The sequence below is a fragment of the Rattus norvegicus genome, chromosome 9 (genome assembly GCF_021556685.1).
Source record: "Rattus norvegicus strain SHRSP/BbbUtx chromosome 9, alternate assembly SHRSP_T2T, whole genome shotgun sequence".
NCBI lineage: Eukaryota > Metazoa > Chordata > Mammalia > Rodentia > Muridae > Rattus > Rattus norvegicus.
In genome coordinates, this window is record NC_141542.1 from 7,419,786 (window position 1) to 7,446,120 (window position 26,335).

The 26,335-nt window shown below is 39.0% G+C and overlaps 1 protein-coding gene across 2 annotated transcripts in view; it reads left to right on the forward strand.

Annotated features, from left to right (window-relative positions):
* Positions 1-26,335, forward strand: part of Vom2r79 (vomeronasal 2 receptor, 79) — a 49,657-nt gene that overhangs the window by 12,150 nt on the left and 11,172 nt on the right. The window contains 1 exon segment of one of the 2 annotated variants that reach the window (NM_001099504.1): positions 9,624-9,774. In NM_001099504.1, coding sequence (NP_001092974.1) covers positions 9,624-9,774 — 151 coding nt within the window. 2 annotated transcript variants of the gene reach the window in all.

Below are 26,335 nucleotides of genomic sequence, written 5' to 3' on the forward strand. Positions count from 1 at the left end.
ATATTGCATTGTTATGCTACATTATGTTGTATCATATTTGATTTTATTATATCGTATATGTCATACATGTCACCATTACACATGTACATATATATGTACATATGTATTATCCAAACATCATATTATAGGATATATTTATAGTCTTATCAATTATCTGAGTTTGACTTTAAAGTTAAATTTATATGTGACCCAGTATTCTCAGTAAATTTAGTTACCAGATTAATTTTTAATAAACACTTAATTTTTAGTATAATTTTTGTTTTTAATTTATTACATTACATCCCTATTGACCAAAGCTTCCCCTCCCACCTCTCTTCCTAATCCTACTCTATCACCTCTCTATACCCTCATTTACTCCTCTTCTCAGAATAGGGGAGGCCTCCATTGGATATGCACCAGCCTAAACATATCAAATTGCAGTAATACTAGGTACATCTTCTTTTGAGGCAAAGCAAGTCAGACCAGTTAGGGGAAAGGACAGCCAATAAATGTAAGGAAAGATGCCTCTTTTTTCTGCTTTATTTCTCCCACATGAAGGCCAAGCTTTACAATTTTCATATGTGCACATCACATGTTATACAGACAGAGAGGCTAGACCTTTCTCATTCATGTTCTAGGGTTGGTAGTTCAGGCTCTATGAGCCCATATGAAACCAGGTTAGTAGATTCTATACATGTGTGCGTGCGTGCGTGCGTGCGTGCGTGCGTGTGTGTGTGTGTGTGTGTGTGTGTGTGTGTGTATGTATTTACATGCATACATGCGAGCACACGGACAAACTCTGGACCCTTCAATCTTTTCAATACTTCCACTCCCTCCCTCATCTATAGAATTTCCTGAGGTTCATTAAATGTTTGGCTCTGGGTCTCTGTGTCTGTTTCAATAAGTTGCTGGGTGAAGCCACTCAGAAGACAGTTAATCTAGGCTGCTTTCTGTAGATATAATAGGATGTTATTAATAATGTCAAGGGTAGCATCCTTCTTATGACATGGGTCTCAAGTTGGTCATTCATTGCTTGGCCAATACCTCGAATTTTGCTTCATCTTTTTACCCCTACACATACTGTGAACAGGGCCAATTTTGGGATTTAAGTTTCAATGGCTGTTATGTTGTCCAAATTGCTCCATTGGAAGTCTTGCCTGGTTAATGGAGATGATCAGTTAAAACTTTGTATTTGCCATTGCTATGTGTATTAGCAAGTGGTGCCTTCAGATTTCTGGGACTTTCCTTTTTTTCTACATTTTAGCTCATCCCTGATATGCCTCCTTTTTTCCAGTTTCCTTTCCTAAGGCTTTCTGTAGTTCCCACCCTAGACCACTCCATACCCAGTCTCCATGCTCCATCCACCCCCAATTTCTAATTTATTTTTTTCTCCATGAAAATCTAGTGTTCCCCATAGGCTCACAGTTTTTTCTTCAGCTTCTTCAGATCTATGATTTGTAGTATGCTAAGCCTATGTTTTATGACTATTCACTTATATCTGATACATACTATGTTTGTTTTTCTGGGTCTGTGTTTTCTCTTTAGAAGATTTTTTTGGTTTTATCCATTTGCCTGCAGATTGTATAGTGTCATTGATTTTAATGGCTGAGTAATACTCCATTGTATAAATGTACCACACTTCCTTTATTCATTCCTGGGATTAGGGCCATCTATGTTGTTTCCTGTTTCTGGGTTTATAAATAAAGCTGTCAATATTGTTGAGCAAATGTCCTTTTGTTATGATGAAGCATATTTTATGTGTATGTCCAGGTGTGTGATCAAGCTATTTGGAGTAGCTCTGTCTTGTTATTACCATTCCCAATTTTACTTTCCAAAGCGTTTGTAGAAGTTGGCACTCCCACGGTAAATGGAGGAGTATTCCCCTTTCGCAATCTCCTAGCCACCTTGAGCTTCCTAGAATTTTTTTTATCTTAGCTATTCTAATCGGTGTAAAATGGAACCTCAGTGTCATTTTAATTTGCATTTCATTGATGACTAAAGATTTTGTACATTTGCTTGTTTGATTCTCAGACATTAGATATTTCTAAATTTAGAATTCTTTGTTTAGATCTGCCCTCCATTTCTAATTGGATTATTTTGTTTATTTATGTCTAGTTCTTTGCGACACTTATGTATTTTGGAAGTCAACACTCTCTCAGATATGAATATGATCAAAATTCTTTATCAGTCTGTAGGGTGTAATTTTGTTCTTTTTTGGTGTACTTTTCCTTATTGAGGATTCCAGTTTTATGATTGCTCATTTACTAATTGCTGATCTTATTGTGTGAGCTGTTGCTTTCTGCTCAGGATATTGACGCACATGCCAATGCATTCAAAGCTCTTCCTCACTCTTTCAGTCTGATTTTTTGTATTTTTTTTTAATTTTCATTTTTTTATTAACTTGAGTATTTCTTATTTACATTTTGAATGTTATTCCCTTTCCTGGTTTACGGGCCAACATTCCTCTAACGCCTCCCCCTCCCCTCGTTTATGGGTGTTCCCCTCCCCATCCTCCCCCATTGCCGCCCTCCCCCCATAGACTAGTTCACTGTGGGTTCAGTCTTAGCAGGACCCAGGGCTTCCCCTTCCACTGGTGCTCTTACTAGGATATTCATTGCTACCTATGAGGTCAGAGTCCAGGGTCAGTCCATGTATAGTCTTTGGGTAGTGGCTTAGTCCCTGGAAGCTCTGGTTGCTTGGCATTGTTGTACATATGGGGTCTCGAGCCCCTTCAAGCTCTTCCAGTCCTTTCTCTGATTCCTTCAATAGGGGACCTATTCTCAGTTCAGTGGTTTGCTGCTGGCATTCGCCTAAGTATTTGCTATATTCTCGCTGTGTCTCTCAGGAGAGATGTGCATCTGGTTCCTGTGGGCCTGCACATCTTTGCTTCATCCATCTTATCTAATTGGGTGGCTGTATATGTATGGGCGACATGTGGGTGATAAGCATGGATCGATCTGCATTCTTCTACATGTTGACCTCCAATTGAACCAGCACCATTTGCTGAAAATGCTATCTTTTTTCCATTTGATGGTTTTGGCTCCTTTGTCAAAATCAAGTGCCCATAGGTGTGTGGATTCATTTCTGGGTCTTCAATTCTGTTCCATTGGTCTATCTGTCTGTCTCTGTACCAATACCATGCAGTTTTTATCACTATTGCTCTGTAATACTGCTTGAGTTCAGGGATAGTGATTCCCCCTGAAGTCCTTTTATTGTTGAGGATAGTTTAAGCTATCCTGGGTTTTTTGTTATTCCAGATGAATTTGCAAATTGTTCTGTCTAACTCTTTGAAGAATTGGATTGGTATTTTGATGGGGATTGCATTGAATCTGTAGATCGCTTTTGGTAAAATGGCCATTTTTACTATATTAATCCTGCCAATCCATGAGCATGGGAGATATTTCCATCTTCTGAGGTCTTCTTCAATTTCTTTCTTCAGAGTCTTGAGGTGCTTATTGTACAGATCTTTTACTTGCTTGGTTAAAGTCACACCAAGGTACTTTATATTATTTGGGACTATTATGAAGGGTGTCGTTTCCCTAATTTCTTTCTCGGCTTGTTTCTCTTTTGTGTAGAGGAAGGCTACTGATTTATTTGAGTTAATTTTGTACCCAGCCACTTTGCTGAAGTTGTTTATCAGCTTTAGTAGTTCTCTGGTGGAACTTTTGGGATCCCTTAAATATACTATCATATCATCTGCAAATAGTGATATTTTGACCTCTTCTTTTCCAATCTGTATCCCCTTGATCTGCTTTTGTTGTCTGATTGCTCTGGCTAGAACTTCAAGAACTGTATTGAATAAGTAGGGAGAGAGTGGGCAGCCTTGTCTAGTCCCTGATTTTAGTGGGATTGCTTCAAGTTTCTCTCCATTTAGTTTAATGTTAGCTACTGTTTTGCTGTATATGGCTTTTACTATGTTTAGGTATGGGCCTTGAATTCCTATTCTTTCCAGGACTTTTATCATGAAGGGGTGTTGAATTTTGTCAAATTCTTTCTCAGCATCTAATGAAATGATCATGTCATTTTGTTCTTTCAGTTTGTTTATATAATGGATCACGTTGATGGTTTTCCATATTTTAAACCATCCCTGCATGCCTGGGATGAAGCCTACTTGATCATGGTGGATGATTGTTTTGATGTGCTCTTGGATTCGGTTTGCCAGAATTTTATTGAGTATTTTTGCGTCGATATTCATAAGGGAAATTGGTCTGAAGTTCTCTTCCTTGGTTGGGTCTTTGTGTGGTTTAGGTATAAGAGTATTGTGGCTTGATAGAAGGAATTCGGTAGTGCTCCATCTGTTTCAATTTTGTGGAATAGTTTGGATAATATTGGTATGAGGTCTTCTATGAAGGTCTGATAGAATTCTGCACTATACCCATCTGGACCTGGGCTCTTTTTGGTTGGGAGACCTTTAATGACTGCTTCTATTTTGTTAGGAGTTATGGGGTTGTTTAACTGGTTTATCTTTTCCTGATTTAACTTCGGTACCTGGTATCTTTCTAGGAAATTGTCCATTTCCTCCAGATTTTCAAGTTTTGTTGAATATAGGCTTTTGTAGTAAGATCTGATGATTTTTTGAATTTCCTCTGACTCTGTAGTTATGTCTCCCTTTTCATTTCTGATTTTGTTAATTTGGACACACTCTCTGTGTCCTCTTGTTAGTCCAGCCAAGGGTTTATCTATCTTGTTGTTTTTCTCAAAGAACCAAGTTTTGGTTCTGTTGATTCTTTCTATGGTCCTTTTTGTTTCTACTGTGTTGATTTCTGCTCTGAGTTTGATTATTTCCTGCCTTCTACTCCTCATGGGTGTATTTGCTTCTTTTTGTTCTAGAGCTTTTAGGTGTGCTGTCAAACTGGTGACATATGCTCTCTCCTGTTTCTTTCTGCAGGCACTCAGAGCTATGAGTTGTCCTCTAAGCAGAGCTTTCATTGTGTCCCATAAGTTTGGGTATGTTGTAGCTTCATTTTCATTAAATTCTAAGAAGTCTTTAATTTCTTTCTTTATTTCTTCCTTGACCAGAATATCATTGAGTAGAACATTGTTCAACTTCCACATATATGTGGGCATTCTTCCCTTATTGTTATTGAAGACCAGTTTTAGGCCGTGGTGGTCTGATAGCACGCATGGGATTATTTCTATCTTTCTGTACCTGTTGAGGCCCGTTTTTTGACCAATTATATGGTCAATTTTGGAGAAAGTACCATGAGGAGCTGAGAAGAAGGTATATCCTTTTGCTTTAGGGTAGAATGTTCTATAAATATCTGTTAAGTCCAGTTGGCTCATGACTTCTCTTAGTCTGTCTACGTCTCTGTTTAATTTCTGTTTCCATGATCTGTCCATTGATGAGAGTGGGGTGTTGAAATCTCCTACTATTATTGTGTGAGGTGCAATGTGTGTTTTGAGCTTTAGTAAGGTTTCTTTTACGTATGTAGGTGCCCTTGTATTTGGGGCATAGATATTTAGGATTGAGAGTTCATCTTGGTGGATTTTTCCTTTGATGAATATGAAGTGTCCTTCCTTATCTTTTTTGATGACTTTGGTTGAAAATCGATTTCATTCGATATTAGAATGGCTACTCCAGCTTGCTTCTTCAGACCATTTGCTTGGAAAGTTGTTTTCCAGCCTTTTACTCTGAGGTAGTTTCTGTCTTTGTCTCTGAGGTGTCTTTCATGTAGGCAGCAGAATGCAGGGTCCTCATTGCGTATCCAGTTTGCGTATCTATGTCTTTTTAATGTGGAGTTGAGACCATTGATGTTGAGAGATATTAAGGATTAGAGATTATTGCTTCATGTTATATTCATATTTGGATGTGAGGTTATGTTTGTGTGCTTTTCTTCTCTTTGTTTTATTGCCAAGATGATTAGTTTCTTGCTTTTTGTACGGTGTAGCTTGCCTCCTTATGTTGGGCTTTACCATTTATTGTCCTTTGCAGCGCTGGATTTGTAGAAAGATATTGTGTAAATTTGGTTTTGTCATGGAATATCTTGGTTTCTCCATCTATGTTAATTGAGAGTTTTGCTGGATACAGTAACCTGGGCTGGCATTTGTGTTCTCTTAGGGTCTGTATGACATCTGTCCAGGATCTTCTGGCTTTCATAGTTTCTGTCGAAAAATCTGGTGTGATTCTGATAGGTCTGCCTTTATATGTTACTTAACATTTTTCCCTTACTGCTTTTAATATTCTTTCTTTATTTTGTGCATTTGGTGTTTCGACTATTAGGTGACGGGAGGTGTTTCTTTTCTGGTCTAATCTATTTCGAGTTCTGTAGGCTTCTTGTATGCTTATGGGTATCTCTTTCTTTAGGTTAGGGAAGTTTTCTTCTGTGATTTTGTTGAAGATATTTACTGGTCCTTTGAGCTGGGAGTCTTCACTTTCTTCTCTACCTATTATCCTCAGGTTTGATCTTCTCATTGATTCCTGGATTTCCTGTATGTTTTGGACCAGTAGCTTTTTCTGCTTTACATTATCTTTGACATTTGAGTCAATGATTTCTTTGGAATCTTCTGCTCCTGAGATTCTCTCTTCTATCTCTTGTATTCTGTTGGTGATGCTTGTATCTACGGTTCCTTGTCTCTTCTTTTGGCTTTCTATATCCAGGGTTGTTTCCATGTGTTCTTTCTTGATTGCTTCTATTTCCATTTTTAATTCCTTCCATTGTTTGATTGTGTTTTCCTGGAATTCTTTCAGGGATTTTTGTGATTCCTCTCTATAGGCTTCTACTTGTTTATTTATGTTTTCCTGCATTTCTCTAAGGGAGTTCTTCACGTTTTTCTTGAAGTCCTCCAGCATCGTGATCAAATATGATTTTGAATCTAGATATTGCTTTTCTGGTGTGTTTGGATTTTCCATGTTTGCTTTGGTGTGAGAATTGGGCTCTGATGATGCCATGTAGTCTTCGTTTCTGTTGCTTGGGTTCTTGCGCTTGACTCTCGCCATCAGATCATCTCTAGTGTTACCTTGTTCTGCTATTTCTGACAGTGACTAGACTGTCCTATAAGCCTGTGTGTCAGGAGTGCTGTAGACCTGTTTTCCTGTTTTCTTTCAGCCAGTTATGGGAACAGAGTGTTCTGCTTTCGGGCATGTAGTTTTTCCTATCTACAGGTCTTCAGCTGTTCCTGTAGGCCTGTGTTCTGAGTTCACCAGACAGGTCGCTTGGAGCAGAAAAGTTGGTCTTACCTGTGGTCCCAAGGCTCAAGTTTGCTCGTGCGGTGTTGCTTATGAGCTTTCTACGGGGGCAGCAACCAGGAGGACCTGTGCTGCCCTTTCCGGTTGCCCCCATGCACCAGAGTCCCAGATGGCATTTGGTGTTTTCCTCTGGAGTCAGAGAAGTGGGCAGAGTGTAGTCTCTTCTGGTTTCCCAGGCGTGTCTGCCTCTCTGAAGGTTTAATTCTCCCTCCCATGGGATTTGGGTGCAGATAGCTGTTTATCTGGTAGGTCCCTTCAGGTTCCGGCGGTGTCTCTGATGCAGGGTACTTGCTGCTTCTGTGCCCTTATCTACGGGAACCCAGAGGCTGTATACAGTTTCCTATTGGGCCAGGGATGTGGGCAGGGGTAGGCAGTGTTGGTTGTCTCTTCCACTCTGCAGTCTCAAGGAGTGCCCACCTGTCCAGGTGGTGAGCTCTCTCTCCCATGGGGTTTGGGAGCAGTGAGCTGGGGGCAGGGATCCACGAGGTTGGGAATCCCGCTAAAAACCGGAAGTGTCCGGTTCTAGAGGAATTTTGCCTCTGTGTGTCCTGAGACCACCAGTCATGTCGCTTGCAGCAGAAAAGTTGGTCTTACCTCTGGTCCCGAGGCTCAAGTTTGCTCGTGGGGTGTTGCTTATGAGCTCTCCGCGGGGGCAGCAACCAGGAGGACCTGCGCCACCCTTTCCAGGAGCCCCCGTGCACCAGAGTCCCAGATGGCATTTGGTGTTTTCCTCTGGAGTCAGAGATGTGGTCAGAGTGTAGTCTCTTCTGGTTTCCCAGGTGTGTCTCTGTATCTGGTTTTATGTAGATGATTTGATCCACTTGGATTTAAGTTTGGGGAGAGTGATAGATATGGATCCATTTGCATTCTTCCACATACAAGCACCACTTGTTGAAGATGCTGTCTATTTCATTGCATTCTATTGTCATCGTTGACAAAAAATGAGTTCTACAGGTGTCTTTGTTTATTTCTGTGTCTTGGATTCAATTCCATTTTCAACCTGTTTTTAGGACAATACAATGTATTTTTATTGTTATTTCTCTGTAGTATAGCTTGACATTAGGAAAGGTAAGTGGTATCTGCAAAGTAAATTGTCCATTTCATTTAGATTTTATTGTTATGTAGCATATAGATTTTGGGATAAGTTCTAATTTCTCTTTGCATTTCCTTGGTGTCCATTACGCCCTCCTTTTCATTTTTGATTTGATAATTTAGATATTCTTTCTGTGGCTTTTAGTTTGACTAAAAGTTTATTGTTTTATGGAAAGTCTCGCCATCTTCAGGCATCTTCCTTAAATCATTCCTCAGATACTAAACTAAGTCTTGTTGATTTTCTTGAATACCCAACTCTTTGTTTTATTGATTCTTTGTTTTTTTTCAGTTTGTTTCAATTTTATTAATGTCATACCTGCATTTGATTTTATTATTAACTACCATCTACTCCTCTTGATCATGTTTGTTTTCACTTTGGTGATCTAGAACATTCCTGATTGCTGTTAAGTTGTTAGTATGAGATATTAATCAGTTTTCATGAAGGCATTTAGTGCTGCGAACTTTTCTTTTTTACCTCTTGTATTTTGTTCGAGAATGCTTATAGTTTATATTTGCTTATCTAGGTTTTCCATCTCAGGATTCCCACAGTTTGTGCTTTCTTTATTGTGTCTATTTCCATTTTCATGTTTTGAATAGTTTTATTCATTTCTGTCAACTATTTGATTGTATTTTCCCATATATCTTTAAGAGATGAATTATTTTCCTCTTTAAAGGCCACTCTCATATTTATAAAATTGGATGTAAAAACAAGTTCTGTGATTCAGCTGTGTCACTTTATAGGCCTTACTGTAGCACTGCAGCTGGGCTATAGTGTTGTTATAGTACCGTACCTGCTGCTTCTCATGTTCTTAAGCTGCCATTTCCCCATGAGAACTTTGCAGGTATAGTTGTAGATGCTAATTTCTATGTTCATCTTTGGTGAATGAATATATTTTAGGTCTTTTCCCCTTGGTTTCTATTTCCATGTTCTATTCTGGCCCACAGAGACTGGGATTATGGTGACTAGAAATAGCTAAGGCTCAGGAGGTCTTACTCTTTTAGGTTCTGGCCTGTGTGGTCTTTGAAGTCCCTAGTATAAGTATGGCCTGAGGTGTTGGTGGTTGGAGGCCTCCTATGTAGGGGCTAGAGTACAGTTTCCTAGTGTTGGATTTTTTAATGGGATGTAGCAGGAAAGTCACTAAGGACTCTTCTCCTGCTGCTCCTAGGGTTGGCTGCTCCTAGAGTTGGCAGCTCCTAGGGTTGGCTGCTCCTAGGTTTGGCCGCAGGAGAAGCAGGAAGATTCTTGTACTAAAAATGGAAGCTAGAGTGTGGGTACAGCTGATGACTTTTGAGTGTGTTTAAATGGTCTTCACAGGCTTCAAGAAGAGTTTTCTAGAATAATTCTTCACGTCTCTGATTTCCTTAGATTCCCACATCTGTATGCAGTGAAAATTGTAGTCCTGGATTTAGGAAATCTTTTCATGATGGCAAGTATGCCTGCTGTTTTGAATGCAGCCTCTGCCCAGAAAATGAAATCTCAAATGGAACAGGCAAGTGCATGCATGCATGGAAGATGTGTTACCAAACTTTATTTTATTTTATTTTTTTTGCTATGCTTTGAACATTTTTATATTGAATTTTTAATTTACATTTTAGATGTTATCCCCTCTGCCAGTTTACCATCCATAAAACTCCTATCCCATTCCCCCCCACTTCTTCTATGAGGATGTCCCCCCACCCCTCCCCCTCCCTTCCCCCACCCTTCCCCCCACCCTTTCCTGATTTCCTGCTCTGAAATTCGGGGAGTCCATTGGGGAGTCCAGCCTTGGCAGGACCAAGGGCTTCTCCCATTTCTTCCCAACAAGGCCATCCTGTGCTACACATGCAGGCAGAGTAATGGGTCTATCCATCTGTACTCTTTGGATGGTGGTTTAGTAACTGGGGGCTCTGGTTGGTTGGTATTGTTGTTCTAATGGGTTTGCTCTTTAAATCCTTTCTGATTCCTCCAATAAAGACCCTGTTCTCAGTTCAATGACTGGCTGTAAACATTCACTTCTGCATTCATCATGCTCTGGCACAGCCTCTCAGGAGATAGCTATATCAGGTTCCTGTCAGCACGCACTTCTTGGCATCAGGAATATTGTCTGGGTTTGTTGACTGTATGTTTAATTGCTGGATCCACAGGTAGGGTAGGCTCTGAATGGCCTCTTATGAATATTTTGTTCCCTCTTCTAAGGAAAACTGAAGCATCCTCACTTTGGTCATCCTTCTTTTTGAGCTTCATGTGGTCTTTGGATTGTATCTTGGGTAATTTGAACTTTTGGGCTAATATCCACTTATCAGTGAGTGCATACCATGTGTGTTTTTTGTGATTGTGTTACCACACACAGGATGATAGTTTCTAGTTCCTAAAAATTATATGAAGTCATTGTTTTTAAGAACTGAGTAGTACTCCATTGTTTAAATGTATTACATTTTCTGTATCCATTCCTCTCTTGAAGGACATCTGAGTTCTTTCTACCTTCTGGCTATAAAAATAAGGCTGCTATGAATATAGTGGAACATGTATCCTTGTTATATGTTGGAGAATTGCTTGGGTATATGCCCAGGAGTGGTATAGCATGGTACTAAGGAAGTACTATGTCCAATTTTTTGAGGAACTTCCAGACCGATTTCCACAGTGGTTGAAATAGCTTGCAATTCCACCAACAATTGAAAAGTGCTTTTATTCTCCACATACACACCAGCATCTGTTGTCACCTGAGTTTTTTTTTATCTTAGCTATTCTAACTGGTGTGAGGTGAAATCACAGGGTGGTTTTGATTGGCATTTTCCTGATGACTAAGGAGGTTGAACATGTCTTTAGATACTTCTCAGCCATTCCAATTCCTTAGCTGAGAATTCTTTGTTTAGCTCTGAATCACATTTTAATAGGGTTATAACTAGTAATAGGGTTAATAGAGTCTAGCTTCTTGAGTACTTTGTAAATATTGGATCTTTTCTCAATCTGTTGGTTGCTGTTTTGTCCTAATGACAGTGTCCTTTGCCTTACAGAAGCTTTGCAATTTTATGTAGTCCCATTTGTCTATTCTTGATCTTAAAGCATAAGCCATTGGTGTTCTCTACAGAAAAATTTCCTTAGTGCCCATGTGTTGAAGTTCTTCCCCACTTTTTCTTCTACTAGTTTGAGTATATTTGGTTTTATGTGGAGGCCCTTGCTTCAAGTGGACTTGAGCTTTGTATGGAGCAATAAGAATGGATTGAATTGCATTCTTCTACATGCTGGCTGCCAGGTGAAGCAGCACCATATGTCAAAAAATGTTATCATTTATCCATTGCATGGTATTAGCTCTTTTGTCAAAAATCATAAATATGTGGGTTCTTTTCTGGGTCTTCAATTCTTTTGTATTAATTGGATATTTCTTTATTACCATTTCAAATGTTATCCCCTTTTCTGGTTTCCAGTCCATAAGCACCCTATCCCCTCACACTCCCCTACTTCTATTAAGGGTGTTCCCCTCCCCATCCACCCCCTTACCGCCCCCCCGATATTCCCTTGCACTGGGGTTACAACTATCAATTCTATTCCACTGATCTATCTTTCTGTACTAATACCGTACAGTTTTTTTTATCACTATTGCTCTGTAATAGTGCTTGACGTCAGGGATGGTGATTCTGCCAGAAGTTGTTTTATTGTTGAGGATAGTTTTTGCTATCCTGTCTTTGTTGTTATTCCAAATAAATTTGCAAATTGCTCTTTCTATCTCTATGAAGAATTGAGTTGGAATTTTGATGGGGATTGCATTGAATCTGTAGATTGCTTTTGGCAAAATGACTATTTTTACTATATTAATCCTGCCAATCCATGAGCATGGGAGATCTTTCCATCTTCTGATATCTTCTTCAATTTCTTTTTTCAGAGACTTGAAGTTCTTATCATACAAATCTTTCACTTGCTTGGTTAGAGTCACACTGAGGTGTTTCATATTATTTGAGACTATTATGAAGGGTATCATTTCCATAATTTCTTTCCTAGCCTGTTTATCCTTTGATTAGAGGAAGGCTACTGATTTGTTTGAGTTAATTTTATACCCAGCCACTTTGCTGAAGTTGTTTATCAGGCTTAGTAGTGTTTTGGTGGAACTTTTGGGGTCACTTATATTTACTATCATATCATCTGCAAATAGTGATATTTTGACTTCCTCCTTTCCAATTCGTATTCCTTTGACCTGCTATCCTCAACTGGTTACTCTGGCTAGAACTTTCAATACTATATTGAATTAGTAGGTAGAGGCAGCCTTGTCTATTCCATGGTTTTAGTGGGATTGCTTCAAGTTTCTCTCCATTTAGTTCAATGTTAGCTACTGGTTTGCTGTATATTGCTTTTACTATGTTTAACTATGGGCCTTGAATTCCTGATCTTTTCAGGACTTTTATCATGAAGGGGTATTGAATTTTGTAAAATGCTTTCTCAGCATCTAATGAAATGATCATGTGGTTCTTATCTTTGAGTTTGCTTATATAGTGGATTACACTGATGGATTTTCATATATTAAACCATCTCTGCATCCCTGGGATGAAGCCTAGTTGATCATGATGGATGATCATTTTGATGTTTTCTTGGATTCGGTTTGTAGGAATTTTATTGAGTATCTTTGCATCGATATTCATAAGGGAAATTGGTCTGAAGTTCTATTTCTTTTTTTTTTTTTTATTAACTTGAGTATTTCTTATATACATTTCAAGTGTTATTCCCTTTCCCGGTTTCCGGACAAACATCACCCTCCCCCCTCCCCTTCCTTATGGGTGTTCCCCTCCCAAACCTCCCCCCATTGCCACCCTCCCCGCATAGTCTAGTTCACTGGGGGTTCAGTCTTAGCAGGACCCAGGGCTTCCCCTTCCACTGGTGCTCTTACTAGGATATTCATTGCTACCTATGGGGTCAGAGTCCAGGGTCAGTCCATGTATAGTCTTTAGGTAGTGGCTTAGTCCCTGGAAGCTCTGGTTGCTTGACATTGTTGTACTTTTGGGGTCTCGAGCACCTTCAAGCTCTTCCAGTTCTTTCTCTGATTCCTTCAACGGGGGACCTATTCTCAGTTCAGTGGTTTGCTGCTGGCATTCGCCTCTGTATTTGCTGTATTCTGGCTGTGTCTCTCAGGAGCGATCTACATCCGGCTCCTGTCGGTCTGCACTTCTTTGCTTCATCCATCTTGTCTAATTGGGTGGCTGTATATGTATGGGCCACTTGTGGGGCACGCTCTGAATGGGTGTTCCTTCAGTCTCTGTTTTAATCTTTGCCTCTCCCTTCCCTGCCAAGGGTATTCTTTTTCCTCATTTAAAGAAGGAGTGAAGCATTCACATTTTGATCATCCGTCTTGAGTTTCGTTTGTTCTAGGGATCTAGGGTAATTCAAGCATTTGGGCTAATAGCCACTTATCAATGAGTGCATACCATGTATGTCTTTCTGTGATTGGGTTAGCTCACTCAGGATGATATTTTCCAGTTCCAACCATTTGCCTACGAATTTCATAAACTCGTTGTTTTTGATAGCTGAGTAATATTCCATTGTGTAGATGTACCACATTTTCTGTATCCATTCCTCTGTTGAAGGGCATCTGGGTTCTTTCCAGTTTCTGGCTATTATAAATAAGGCTGCGATGAACATAGTGGAGCACGTGTCTCTTTTATATGTTGAGGCATCTTTTGGGTATATGCCCAAGAGAGGTATGGCTGGATCCTCAGGCAGTTCAATGTCCAATTTTCTGAGGAACCTCCAGACTGATTTCCAGAATGGTTTTACCAGTCTGCAATCCCACCAACAATGGAGGAGTGTTCCTCTTTCTCCACACCCTCGCCAGCATCTGCTGTCACCTGAGTTTTTGATCTTAGCCATTCTCACTGGTGTGAGGTGAAATCTCAGGGTTGTTTTGATTTGCATTTCCCTTATGACTAAAGATGTTGAACATTTCTTTAGGTGTTTCTCAGCCATTCGGCATTCCTCAGCTGTGAATTCTTTGTTTAGTTCTGAACCCCATTTTTTAATAGGGTTATTTGTTTCCCTGCGGTCTAACTTCTTGAGTTCTTTGTATATTTTGGATATAAGGCCTCTATCTGTTATAGGATTGGTAAAGATCTTTTCCCAATCTGTTGGTTGCCGTTTTGTCCTAACCACAGTGTCCTTTGCCTTACAGAAGCTTTGCAGTTTTATGAGATCCCATTTGTCGATTCTTGATCTTAGAGCATAAGCCATTGGTGTTTTGTTCAGGAAATTTTTTCCAGTGCCCATGTGTTCCAGATGCTTCCCTAGTTTTTCTTCTATTAGTTTGAGTGTGTCTGGTTTGATGTGGAGGTCCTTGATCCACTTGGACTTAAGCTTTGTACAGGGTGATAAGCATGGATCGATCTGCATTCTTCTACATGTTGACCTCCAGTTGAACCAGCACCATTTGCTGAAAATGCTATCTTTTTTCCATTGGATGGTTTTGGCTCCTTTGTCAAAAATCAAGTGACCATAGGTGTGTGGGTTCATTTCTGGGTCTTCAATTCTATTCCATTGGTCTATCTGTCTGTCTCTGTACCAATACCATGCAGTTTTTATCACTATTGCTCTGTAATACTGCTTGAGTTCAGGGATAGTGATTCCCCCTGAAGTCCTTTTATTGTTGAGGATAGCTTTAGCTATCCTGGGTTTTTTGTTATTCCAGATGAATTTGCAAATTGTTCTGTCTAACTCTTTGAAGAATTGGATTGGTATTTTGATGGGGATTGCATTGAATCTGTAGATTGCTTTTGGTAAAATGGCCATTTTTACTATATTAATCCTGCCAATCCATGAGCATGGGAGATCTTTCCATCTTCTGAGGTCTTCTTCAGTTTCTTTCCTCAGTGTCTTGAAGTTCTTATTGTACAGATCTTTTACTTGCTTGGTTAAAGTCACACCGAGGTACTTTATATTATTTGGGTCTATTATGAAGGGTGTCGTTTCCCTAATTTCTTTCTCGGCTTGTTTCTCTTTTGTATAGAGGAAGGCAACTGATTTATTTGAGTTAATTTTATACCCAGCCACTTTGCTGAAGTTGTTTATCAGCTTTAGTAGTTCTCTGGTGGAACTTTTGGGATCACTTAAATATACTATCATGTCGTCTGCAAATAGTGATATTTTGACCTCTTCTTTTCCGATCTGTATCCCCTTGATCTCCTTTTCTTGTCTGATTGCTCTGGCTAGAACTTCAAGAACTATATTGAATAAGTAGGGAGAGAGTGGGCAGCCTTGTCTAGTCCCTGATTTTAGTGGGATTGCTTCAAGTTTCTCTCCATTTAGTTTAATGTTAGCAACTGGTTTGCTGTATATGGCTTTTACTATGTTTAGGTATGGGCCTTGAATACCTATTCTTTCCAGGACTTTTATCATGAAGGGGTGTTGAATTTTGTCAAATGCTTTCTCAGCATCTAATGAAATGATCATGTGGTTCTGTTCTTTCAGTTTGTTTATATGATGGATCACGTTGATGGTTTTCCTTATATTAAACCATCCCTGCATGCCTGGGATGAAGCCTACTTGATCATGGTGGATGATTGTTTTGATGTGCTCTTGAATTCGGTTTGCCAGAATTTTATTGAGTATTTTTGCGTCGATATTCATAAGGGAAATTGGTCTGAAGTTCTCTTTCTTTGTTGGGTCTTTGTGTGGTTTAGGTATAAGAGTATTGTGGCTTGATAGAAAAAATTCGGTAGGGCTCCGTCTGTTTCAATTTTCTGGAATAGTTTGGATAATATTGGTATGAGGTCTTCTATGAAGGTTTGATAGAATTCTGCACTAAACCCGTCTGGACCTGGGCTCCTTTTGGTTGGGAGACCTTTAATGACTGCTTCTATTTCCTTAGGAGTTATGGGGTTGTTTAACTGGTTTATCTGTTCCTGATATAACTTCGATACCTGGTATCTGTCTAGGAAATTGTCCATTTCCTGAAGATTTTCAAGTTTTGTTGAATATAGGTTTTTATAGTAAGATCTGATGATTTTTTGAATTTCCTCTGAATCTGTAGTTATGTCTCCCTTTTCATTTTTGATTTTGTTAATTTGGACGCACTCTCTGTGTCCTCTCGTTAGTCTGGCTAAGGGTTTATCTATCTTGTTGATTTTCTCAAAGAACCAACTTTTCGTTCTGTTGATTCTTTCTATGGTCCTTTTTGTTTCTACTTGGTTGATTTCAGCTCTGAGTTTGATTATTTCCTGCCTTCTACTCCTCCTGGGTGTATTTGCTTCTTTTTGTTCTAGAGCTTTTAGGTGTGCTGTCAAGCTGCTGACATATGCTCTTTCCTGTTTCTTTCTGCAGGCACTCAGCGCTATGAGTTTTCCTCTTAGCACAGCTTTCATTGTGTCCCATAAGTTTGGGTATGTTGTACCTTCATTTTCATTAAATTCTAAAAAGTTTTTAATTTCTTTCTTTATTTCTTCCTTGACCAGGTTATCATTGAGTAGAGCATTGTTCAATTTCCACGTATATGTGGGCATTCTTCCCTTATTGTTATTGAAGACCAGTTTTAGGCCGTGGTGGTCCGATAGCACGCATGGGATTATTTCTATCTTTCTGTACCTGTTGAGGCCCGTTTTTTGACCAATTATATGGTCAATTTTGGAGAAAGTACCATGAGGAGCTGAGAAGAAGGTATATCCTTTTGCTTTAGGATAGAATGTTTTATAAATATCCGTTAAGTCCATTTGGCTCATGACTTCTCTTAGTCTGTCTACATCTCTGTTTAATTTCTGTTTCCATGTCTGTCCATTGATGAGAGTGGGGTGTTGAAATCTCCCACTATTATTGTGTGAGGTGCAATGTGTGTTTTGAGCTTTAGTAAGGTTTCTTTTACATATGTAGGTGCCCTTGTATTTGGGGCATAGATATTTAGGATTGAGACTTCATCTTGGTGGATTTTTCCTTCGATGAATATGAAGTGTCCTTCCTTATCTTTTTTGATGACTTTTAGTTGAAAATTGATTTTATTTGATATTAGAATGGCTACTCCAGCTTGCTTCTTCTGACCATTTGCTTGGAAAATTGTTTTCCAGCCTTTCACTCTGAGGTAATGTCTGTCTTTGTCTCTGAGGTGTGTTTCCTGTAGGCAGCAGAATGCAGGGTCCTCGTTGCGTATCCAGTTTGTTAATCTATGTCTTTTTATTGGGGAGTTGAGGCCATTGATATTGAGAGATATTAAGGAATAGTGATTATTGCTTCCCGTTATATTCATATTTGGAAGTGAGGTTATGTTTGTGTGCTTTCATTCTCTTTGTTTTGTTGCCAAGATGATTAGTTTCTTGCTTCTAGGGTATAGCTTGCCTCCTTATGTTGGGCTTTACCCTTTATTATCCTTTGTAGTGCTGGACTTGTAGAAAGATATTGTGTAAATTTGGTTTTGTCATGGAATATCTTGGTTTCTCCATCTATGTTAATTGAGAGTTTTGTAGGATACAGTAACCTGGGCTGGCATTTGTGTTCTCTTAGGGTCTGTATGACATCTGCCCAGGATCTTCTGGCCTTCATAGTTTCTGGCGAAAAGTCTGGTGTGATTCTGATAGGTCTGCCTTTATATGTTACTTGACCTTTTTCCCTTACTGCTTTTAATATTCTTTCTTTATTTTGTGCGTTTGGTGTTTTGACAATTATGTGACGGGAGGTGTTTCTTTTCTGGTCCAATCTATTTGGAGTTCTGTAGGCTTCTTGTATGCCTATGGGTATCTCTTTTTTTAGGTTAGGGAAGTTTTCTTCTATGATTTTGTTGAAGATATTTACTGGTCCTTTGAGCTGGGAGTCTTCACTCTCTTCTATACCTATTATCCTTAGGTTTGATCTTCTCATTGAGTCCTGGATTTCCTGTATGTTTTGGACCAGTAGCTTTTTCCGTTTTACATTATCTTTGACAGTTGAGTCAATGATTTCTATGGAATCTTCTGCTCCTGAGATTCTCTCTTCTATCTCTTGTATTCTGTTGGTGAAGCTTGTATCTACAGCTCCTTGTCTTTTCTTTTGATTTTCTATGTCCAGGGTTGTTTCCATGTGTTCTTTCTTGATTGCTTCTATTTCCATTTTTAATTCCTTCAACTGTTTGATTGTGTTTTCCTGGAATTCTTTCAGGGATTTTTGCGATTCCTCTCTGTAGGCTTCTACTTGTTCTCTAAGGGAGTTCTTTATGTCTTTCTTGAAGTCCTCCAGCATCATGATCAAATATGATTTTGAAACTAGGTCTTGCTTTTCTGGTGTGTTTGGATATTCCGTGTTTGCTTTGGTGGGAGAATTGGGCTCCGATGATGCCATGTAGTCTTGGTTTCTGTTGCTTGGGTTCCTGTGCTTGCCTCTCGCCATCAGATTATCTCTAGTGTTACTTTGTTCTGCTATTTCTGACAGTGGCTAGACTGTCCTATAACCTGTGTGTCAGGAGTGCTGTAGACCTGTTTTCCTGTTTTCTTTCAGCCAGTTATGGGGACAGAGTGTTCTGCTTTCGGGCGTGTAGTTTTTCCTCTCTACAGGTCTTCAGCTGTTCCTGTGGGCCTGTGTCTTGAGTTCACCAGGCAGGTTTCTTGCAGGGGAAAAATTGGTCCTACCTGTGGTTCCAAGGCTCAAGTTTGCTCGTGGGGTACTGCCTAAGTCCTCTCCGCTGTGGCAGCAACCGGGAAAATCTGTGCCGCTCCTTCCGGGAGCCTCTGTGCACCAGGGTTTCAGATGACGTTTGGTGTTTTCCTCTGGCGCCTGGATGTGCACAGAGTGCAGTCTCTTCTGGTTTCCCAGGCGTGTCCGCCTCTCTGAAGGTTCAGCTCTCCCTCCCATGGGATTTGGGTGCAGAGAACTGTTTATCCGGTCTGTTTCCTTCAGGTTCTGGCAGTGTCTCAGGCGCAGGGGTCCTGCCGCTCCCGGGCCCTCCCCTACGGGAACCCAGAGGCCTTATACAGTTGCCTCTTGGGCCAGGGATGTGGGCAGGGGTGTGCAGTGTTGGTGGTCTCCTCCGCTCTGCAGCCTCAGGAGTGCCCACCTGATCAGGCGGTGAGGTCTCTCTCCCACGGGGTTTGGGAGCAGAGAGCTGCTGCGGTCCGGGATCCGCCGGTGTGGGACTTCCCTGAAGTTCTATTTCTTTGTTGGGTCTTTGTTAGTTTAGGTATAAGAGTAATTGTAGCTTCATAGAAGTGATTTGGTAGTGTTTCATCTGTTTCTATTTTGTAGAATAGTTTGGACAGTACAGGTATGAGGTCTTCTACGAAGGCCTGGTAGAATTCTGCACTAAATCCATCTGGTCCTTGGCTCTTTGTGGTTGGGAGAATTTTAATAACTGCTTCTATTTTTTTTAGTAATTATGGATTGTTTAGATGGTTCATCTGTTCCTGATTTAACTTTTGTACCTGATAATTTTCTAGAAAATTGCCATTTCCTCAAAACTTTTCACTTTTGCCGAATATAGGCTTTTATAGTAGGATCTGATGATTTTTTTGAATTTCCTCAGATTCTGTTGATATGTCTCCCTTTTCATTTCTGATTTTGTTAATTTGGATACACTTTCTTTCCTGTCAGTTTATTCTGGCTAAGGGTTTATCTATCTTGTTGATTTTCTCTTGGAACCAGCTCCTAGTTTTGTTGATTCATTGTACAATCCTTTTTGTTTCTACTTGGTTGATTTTAGACCTGAGGTTGATTATTTCCTGCCTTCTACTCCTCTTGAGTGTATTTGTTTCTTTTTTTTCTAGAACTTTTAGGTGTGCCATCAAGCTACTGATATACGCTCTCTTCTGTTTCTTTTTGGATGCACTCAGAGCTTTGAGATTTCCTCTTAGCACTGCTTTTACTATGTCCCATGTCCAGGTATATTGTGCCTTCATTTTCACTAAATTCTAAAATGTCATTAATTTCTTTCTTTATTTCTTCCTTATCCATGGAATCATTAAGTAGAGCATTGTTCAACTTCCATGTATTTGTGGGCGTTCTGTTATTATTGTTGTTATTGAAGACCAGCCTTAATACCTGGTGATCTGATAGAATGCATGTGATTATTTCTATCTTTCTGTATCTGTTGAAGCCTATTTTGTGACTGAGTATATGGTCAGTTTTGGAGAAGGTACCATGAGGTGATGAGAAGAAGATATATAGCTTTTGTTTTAGGATGAAATGTTCTATAAATATCTGTTAAGTCCACTTGTTTCATAGCTTCTGTTAGTTTCTCTGTGTCTCTGTTAAATTTCTGTTTCCACGATCTGTCCATTGATGAGAGTGGGGTGTTGAAATCTCCTATTATTATCGTGTGAGGTGCAATGTGTGATTTGATCTCTGTTAAGGTTTCTTTTATGAATATCGGTGCCCTTGTATTTGGAACATAAATATTTATGTATTGGAGTTCATCTTGGTGGGTTTTTCCTTTGATGAATATGAAGTGTCCTTCCTTATCTTTTTGATGACTTTTGGTTGAAAGTAGATTTCATTCAATAATAGAATGGATACTCAATCTTGTTTCTTCAGACCATTTGCTTGGAAATTTGTTTTCCAGCCTTTTGCTCTGTGGTAGTGTCTGTCTTTGTCTGTGAGGTATGTTTCCTGTATGCAGCAAAATGCTGTGTCCTCTCTATGTATCCAATCTGTTAGTCTATTTCTTTTTATTGGGGAATTGACTCCATTTGTGTTGAGAGATATTAAGTAATAGCGATTGTTGCTTCCTGTTTTTTCCTATTTAGAGGTGGAATTATGTTTTTGTGTCTCTCTTCTTTTGGTTTCATTGCAAGGGGGATTACTTTCTTGCTTTTTCTAGGGTGTAGCTTCCCTCCTTGTGCTGGAGTTTTCCACATATTATCCTTTTTAGGGCTGGGTTTGTGGAAAGATATTGTGTAAATTTGATTTCTTCATGAAATATCTTGGTTTCTCCATCTATGTTAATTGAGAGTTTTGGTGGATATGGTATCCTTGGCTGGCATTTGTGGTCTCTTAGGGTCTGTATGACATCTTCCCATTATCTTCTGGTTTTCATAGTGAGAAGTCTCTTGTAATTTTTATAGGTCTGCCTTTATATGTTACTTGACCTTTTTCCTTTACTCATTTTCATATTCTTTCTTTGTTTTGTGCATTTGTTGTTTTGACTATTATGTGACAGGGGAAATTTCTTTTCTGGTCCTATCTGACTTTTACAGGCTTCTTGTATGCTTATGGGCATCTCTTTCTTTAGGTTAGGAAAGTTTTCTTGTATAATTTTGTTGAAGATATTTGCTTACCCTTTAATTTGGGAGTCTTCCCTCTCTTCTGTACCTATCATATTTATGTTTCATTTTCTCATTGTGTCCTGGATTTCTTGCATGTTTTGGGCTAGGAGCTTTTTGCATTTTACATTATCTTTGACAGTTGTGTCTATGTTTTCTATTGTATCTTCTGCCCCAGAGGTTCTCTCTTCTATCTCTTGTATTGTGTTGGTGATGCTTGCACCTTTGACTCCTGCTCTCTTCCCTGGGTTTTCTATCTCCAGGGTTGTTCTTCTTTGTGCTTTTTTTATTGTTTCTATTTCCATTTTTAAATCTTGGATGGTTTTGTTCAATTTCTTTACCTGCTTGGTTTTGTTTTCCTGTAATTGTTTAAGGGAGTTATTTATGTTCTTACTCTCCATAATTTTTATCTAAATCTTGCCTTTCCAGTGTGTTTGTATAGCCAGTATTTGCTTTGGTGGGAGAACTGGGCTCTGATGATCCCAAGTAATCTTGGTTTCTGTTACTTAGGTTCCTGTGCTTACCTCTTGCCATCCGGTTGTCTCTGGTGTCAGCTTGTCTTGATGTTTCTGACAGTGACTTGAGCCTACTGCAGCCTGCTGTGTCAGCACTCCTGTGGACCTGCTTTCCTGTTTTCTTTCAACTGGTTCTGGGAGCAGAGTATTCTGCTCTCAGGTGTGTAGGCATTCCTGATGAAGCTCTTTCAGCTCTCTGCACATGCAGGAACAAGAAGTGTCCCACCCCTGAGTGCTTCTAGGTCCGTGCACCCAGGGGACACAGATGGCACTCGTCTATTCCCTCTTGGGTTGGGAATGTGGCCAGAGGGTAGTCTTCTCTGATTTCTCAGGCGTGTCCATACTTCTAAGGGTCCAGCTTCCTCTTCCACAGGATTTGTGTACAGGAAGTTGTGTGCCAGGTCCAGTTCACATCCCCGCACAGACCAGAACTACAGGTACCTGCTGCTGACTGCTCCTATATTCCTGTGTCCAGTAGCACTATGCACTTTCCTCTTGGTCAGGGATGTGGGCAAAGTGTGGAAGAAGTGGTAATCTGTCCTGTGTTCTCAGGATGGCCTGCACTTCTGGGTGTTCTGCTGTCTCCCCCAAGGGATTTGGGAGCAGGGAGCTCTGCTCTCAGGTATGTAGGAGTTCCTGGTGACTGTCCTGAGTCTTCAATTCTATTCTGTTGATATACCTGCCTGTCTCTTTACCAAATCCATACATTTTTTTATCACTATTGATCTGTAATACAGCTTGAAGTCAGGCTTGGTGGTGTCCCCAGAAGTCATTTTACTGTTAAGGATAGTTTTGCTATGCTGAGTTTTTTTCTTATTCCAAATTAATTTGCAAATTGCTCTTTCTAATTCTCTGAAAAATCGATTTGGAATTTTCATGAAGATGGATTGAATCAGTAGATAGCTTTTGACAAGATTGTCGTTTTTACTATATTAATCCTGCCAGTCCATGAGCATTGGAAATCTTTTCATCTTCTGAGGTCTTCTTCAATTCTTTCTTCAGAGACTTCAATTTCTTGTCATACAGATCTTTTACTTTCTCAGTTAGAGTCACACCAAGTTGTGTTATATTATTTATGACTATTGTGAAGGGAGTCATTTCCCTAATTTCTTTCTTCTCTGTTTATTCTTTGAGTAGAGGAAGGCTACTGATTTGTTTGAGTTAATTTTATATCCAGCCACTTTGCTGAAGTTGGTTATCAGGAATTCTCTTGTAGAACTGTTGAAGTCACTTAAATATACTATTATGTTATCTGCAAATGGTGATATTTTGACTTCTTCCCTTCCAGTTCCTATCCCTTTGACCAACTTAAATATTTGCTAGGCTTGTCTAGTCCCTGATTTTAGTGGGATTGCTTCAAGTTTCTCTCTGTTTAGTTTGATGTTGCCTACTGTTTTGTTGTTTATTGCTTTTACTATATTTAGGTATGGGCTTTGAATTCTTGATCTTTCCAAGACTTTTAAGCTGAGGGAGTGTTGAATTTTTATCAAATGATGTATCAGCATCTAATGAGATGTTTATATGTTTTTCCTTTGAATTTTTTTACAGTGAAATATGTTGATGGGTTTCTATATATTGAATCACCCCTGAATCCCTATGATGAAGCCTACTTGATCATGCTGGATGATTATTTTGATGTGTTCTTGGATTCGGTTTGTGAGAACTTTATTGAGTAATTTTGCCTCCATTTTCATAAGGGAAATTGGTCTGCTGTTCTATTTCTTTGTTGGATTTTGTGTGGTTTAGGTATAAGCATAATTGTTGCTTCGTAGAAGGAATTGGGTAATGTTCCTTCTGTTTCTGTTTTATGGAATATCTTGGACAGTTTTGATTTTAGGTCTTCTATGAATGTCTGATAGAATTCTCCACTAAACCCATCAGGTCCTGGGCCTTTTTTCATTGGGAGACTTTTAATAACTGCTTCTATTTCTTTATGAGGTATATGGGACTATTTAGATGTTTTATCTGATCCTGATTTAATTTTGACACTTGGTATCTGTCTAGAATGTTGTCCATTTCATCCAGATTTTCTAGTATCGTTGAGTCTAGGCTTTCCAATTTTGTAAAATTTAGTTACTATGGCTACCTTTTTATATCTGATTTTGTTAATTTTGATACTCTCTCAGAGCCCTCTGGTTAGTCTGGCTAAGGGTTTATCTATCTTGTTGATTTTCTCAAAGAACCACATCCTGTTTTTGTGATTCTGTGTATACATCTTTTTGTTTCTTCTTGGTTGATTTCAGCTGTGAGTTTGATTATTTTCTGCCATCTACTCCTCATTGTTGTATTTGCTTCTTTGTGTTCTAGAGCTTTTATGTGTGCTGTCAAGCTGCTAGTGTATGCCTTCTCCAGTTTCTTTTTGGTGACACTCAAATTTATGAGTTTTTCTCTTATCACCGCTATCATTTTGTCCCATAAATTTGGGTATGTTGTGCCTTCATTTTCATTAAACTCTAAAAGGTCTTTAATTTCTTTCTTTATTTCTTCCTTGACCAGGTTATCATTGAGTTCAACTTCCATGTGTATGTGGGCTTTCAGGTTTTTTGTTGTCATTGAAGACCAGCCTCAGTTTCTGTTGATCTGATAGGCTGCATGGGATCATTTCAGTCGTCTTGTATCTGTTGAGTCCTGTTTTGTGACCAAGTATATGGTCAAGTTTTGAGAAGGTACCATGAGGTACTGAGAAGATATATTCTTTTGTTTTAGGATAAAATGGTCTATAGTTACCTGTTAAATCCATTTGTTTCATAACTTTCATTAGTTTCTCTGTGTCTCTGTTTAGTTTCTCTTTCCGTGTCTGTACATTGATGAAAGTGGGGTGTTGAAGTCTCCCACTATTATTATGTGAGGTGCAATATGTGCTTTGAACCTTAGAAAGTTTTCTTTTATGAATATAGGTGCCCTTTCATTTGGAGTATAAATATTCAGGATTGAGAGTTCGTCTTGGTGGATTTTTTCTTTGATAAATAAGAAGTGTTTTTCCTTGTCTTTTTTGATAACTTTTCATAGAAAATAAATTTTATTCAATATTTGGATGGCTATTCCAGCTTATTTCTTGTGATCATTTGTTTGAAAAATTATTTTCCAGCCATTTACTCTAAGGTGTTCTCTGTCTTTTACTTTGAGGTGTGTTTTGTGTATGCAGCAAAATGTTAGGTCTTCCTTAAGTATCAGTCTATTAGTCTATGTCTTTGTATTGGGGAATTGAATCCATTGATGTTAAAAGGTATTAAGGACTAGTGATTGTTGTTTCCTGTTATTTTTGTTGTTAGATGTGGAATTATGTTTCTGTTTCTCTCTTCTTTTGGGTTTGTTGCAAGAAGACTACTATTTTCCTATTTCTAGGGTGTAGTTTTGCTCCTTGTGTTGGAGTTTCCCATCTATTATCCTTTTTAGGGCTGGATTTGTGGAAAGATCTTGTGTAAATTTGGTTTTGTCATGGAATATCTTGGTTTCTTCGTCTATGTTAATTCAGAGTTTTGCTGGATATAGAAGCCTGGGTTGGCATTTGTCTTCCTTAGGGTCTATATAATGTTTGTCCAAGATCTTCTGGTTTTCACAATCTCTGTTGAGAAGTCTGGTGTATTCCTGATAGGTCTGCTTTTATGTGTTACTTGACCTTTTTCTCTTATTCCTTTTAATATTCTTTCTTTGTTTTGTGCATTTGGTGTTTTGACTATATGTGACAGGGAAAATTTTATTTCTGGTCCAATCTATTTGGAGTTCTGTGTAGACTTTTGTATGTTTATGGGTATCTCTTTCTTTATGTTAGGGAGGTATTCTTCTATAATTTTGTTGAAGATATTTACTGGCCCTTTAAGTTGAGAGTCTTTGCTCTCTTCTATGCCTATTATCTTTAGGTTTGATCTCATTGTGTCCTGGATATCCTGAATGTTTTGGTTTAGGAGCCTTTTGCAGTTTGCTTTTTCTTTGATGATTGTGTCAATGTTTGCCATGGTATCTTTCGCCCCTGAGATTCTCTCTTCTATGTCTTATATTCTGTTGGTGGTGCTTGCATCTATGACTCCTAATCACTTCCCTGGGTTTTCTATCTCTAGGGTTGCTTCCTTTTCTGATTTTTAAATTATTTTTGTTTCCATTTTAGATAGTATATTTCGTTCAATCCTTTCTTTTGTTTTCCTATAATTCTTATAGGGAATTTTGTGTTTTCTCTTTAAGGGCTTTTACTTGTTTACCTGTGTTTTCCTGTAGTTTTTAAGTGAGTTATTTATGTACCTTTTAAAGTCCTCCATCAGCATCATCATAAGATGTGATTTTAAATACAAATCTTGTTTTTCTGGTGTGCTAGGATACCCAGAATGTGCTGTGGTGGGAGAACTGGGCTCTAAGAATGACAAATATTCTTGGTTTCTGTTGCTTAGGTTCCTACACTTGTCTT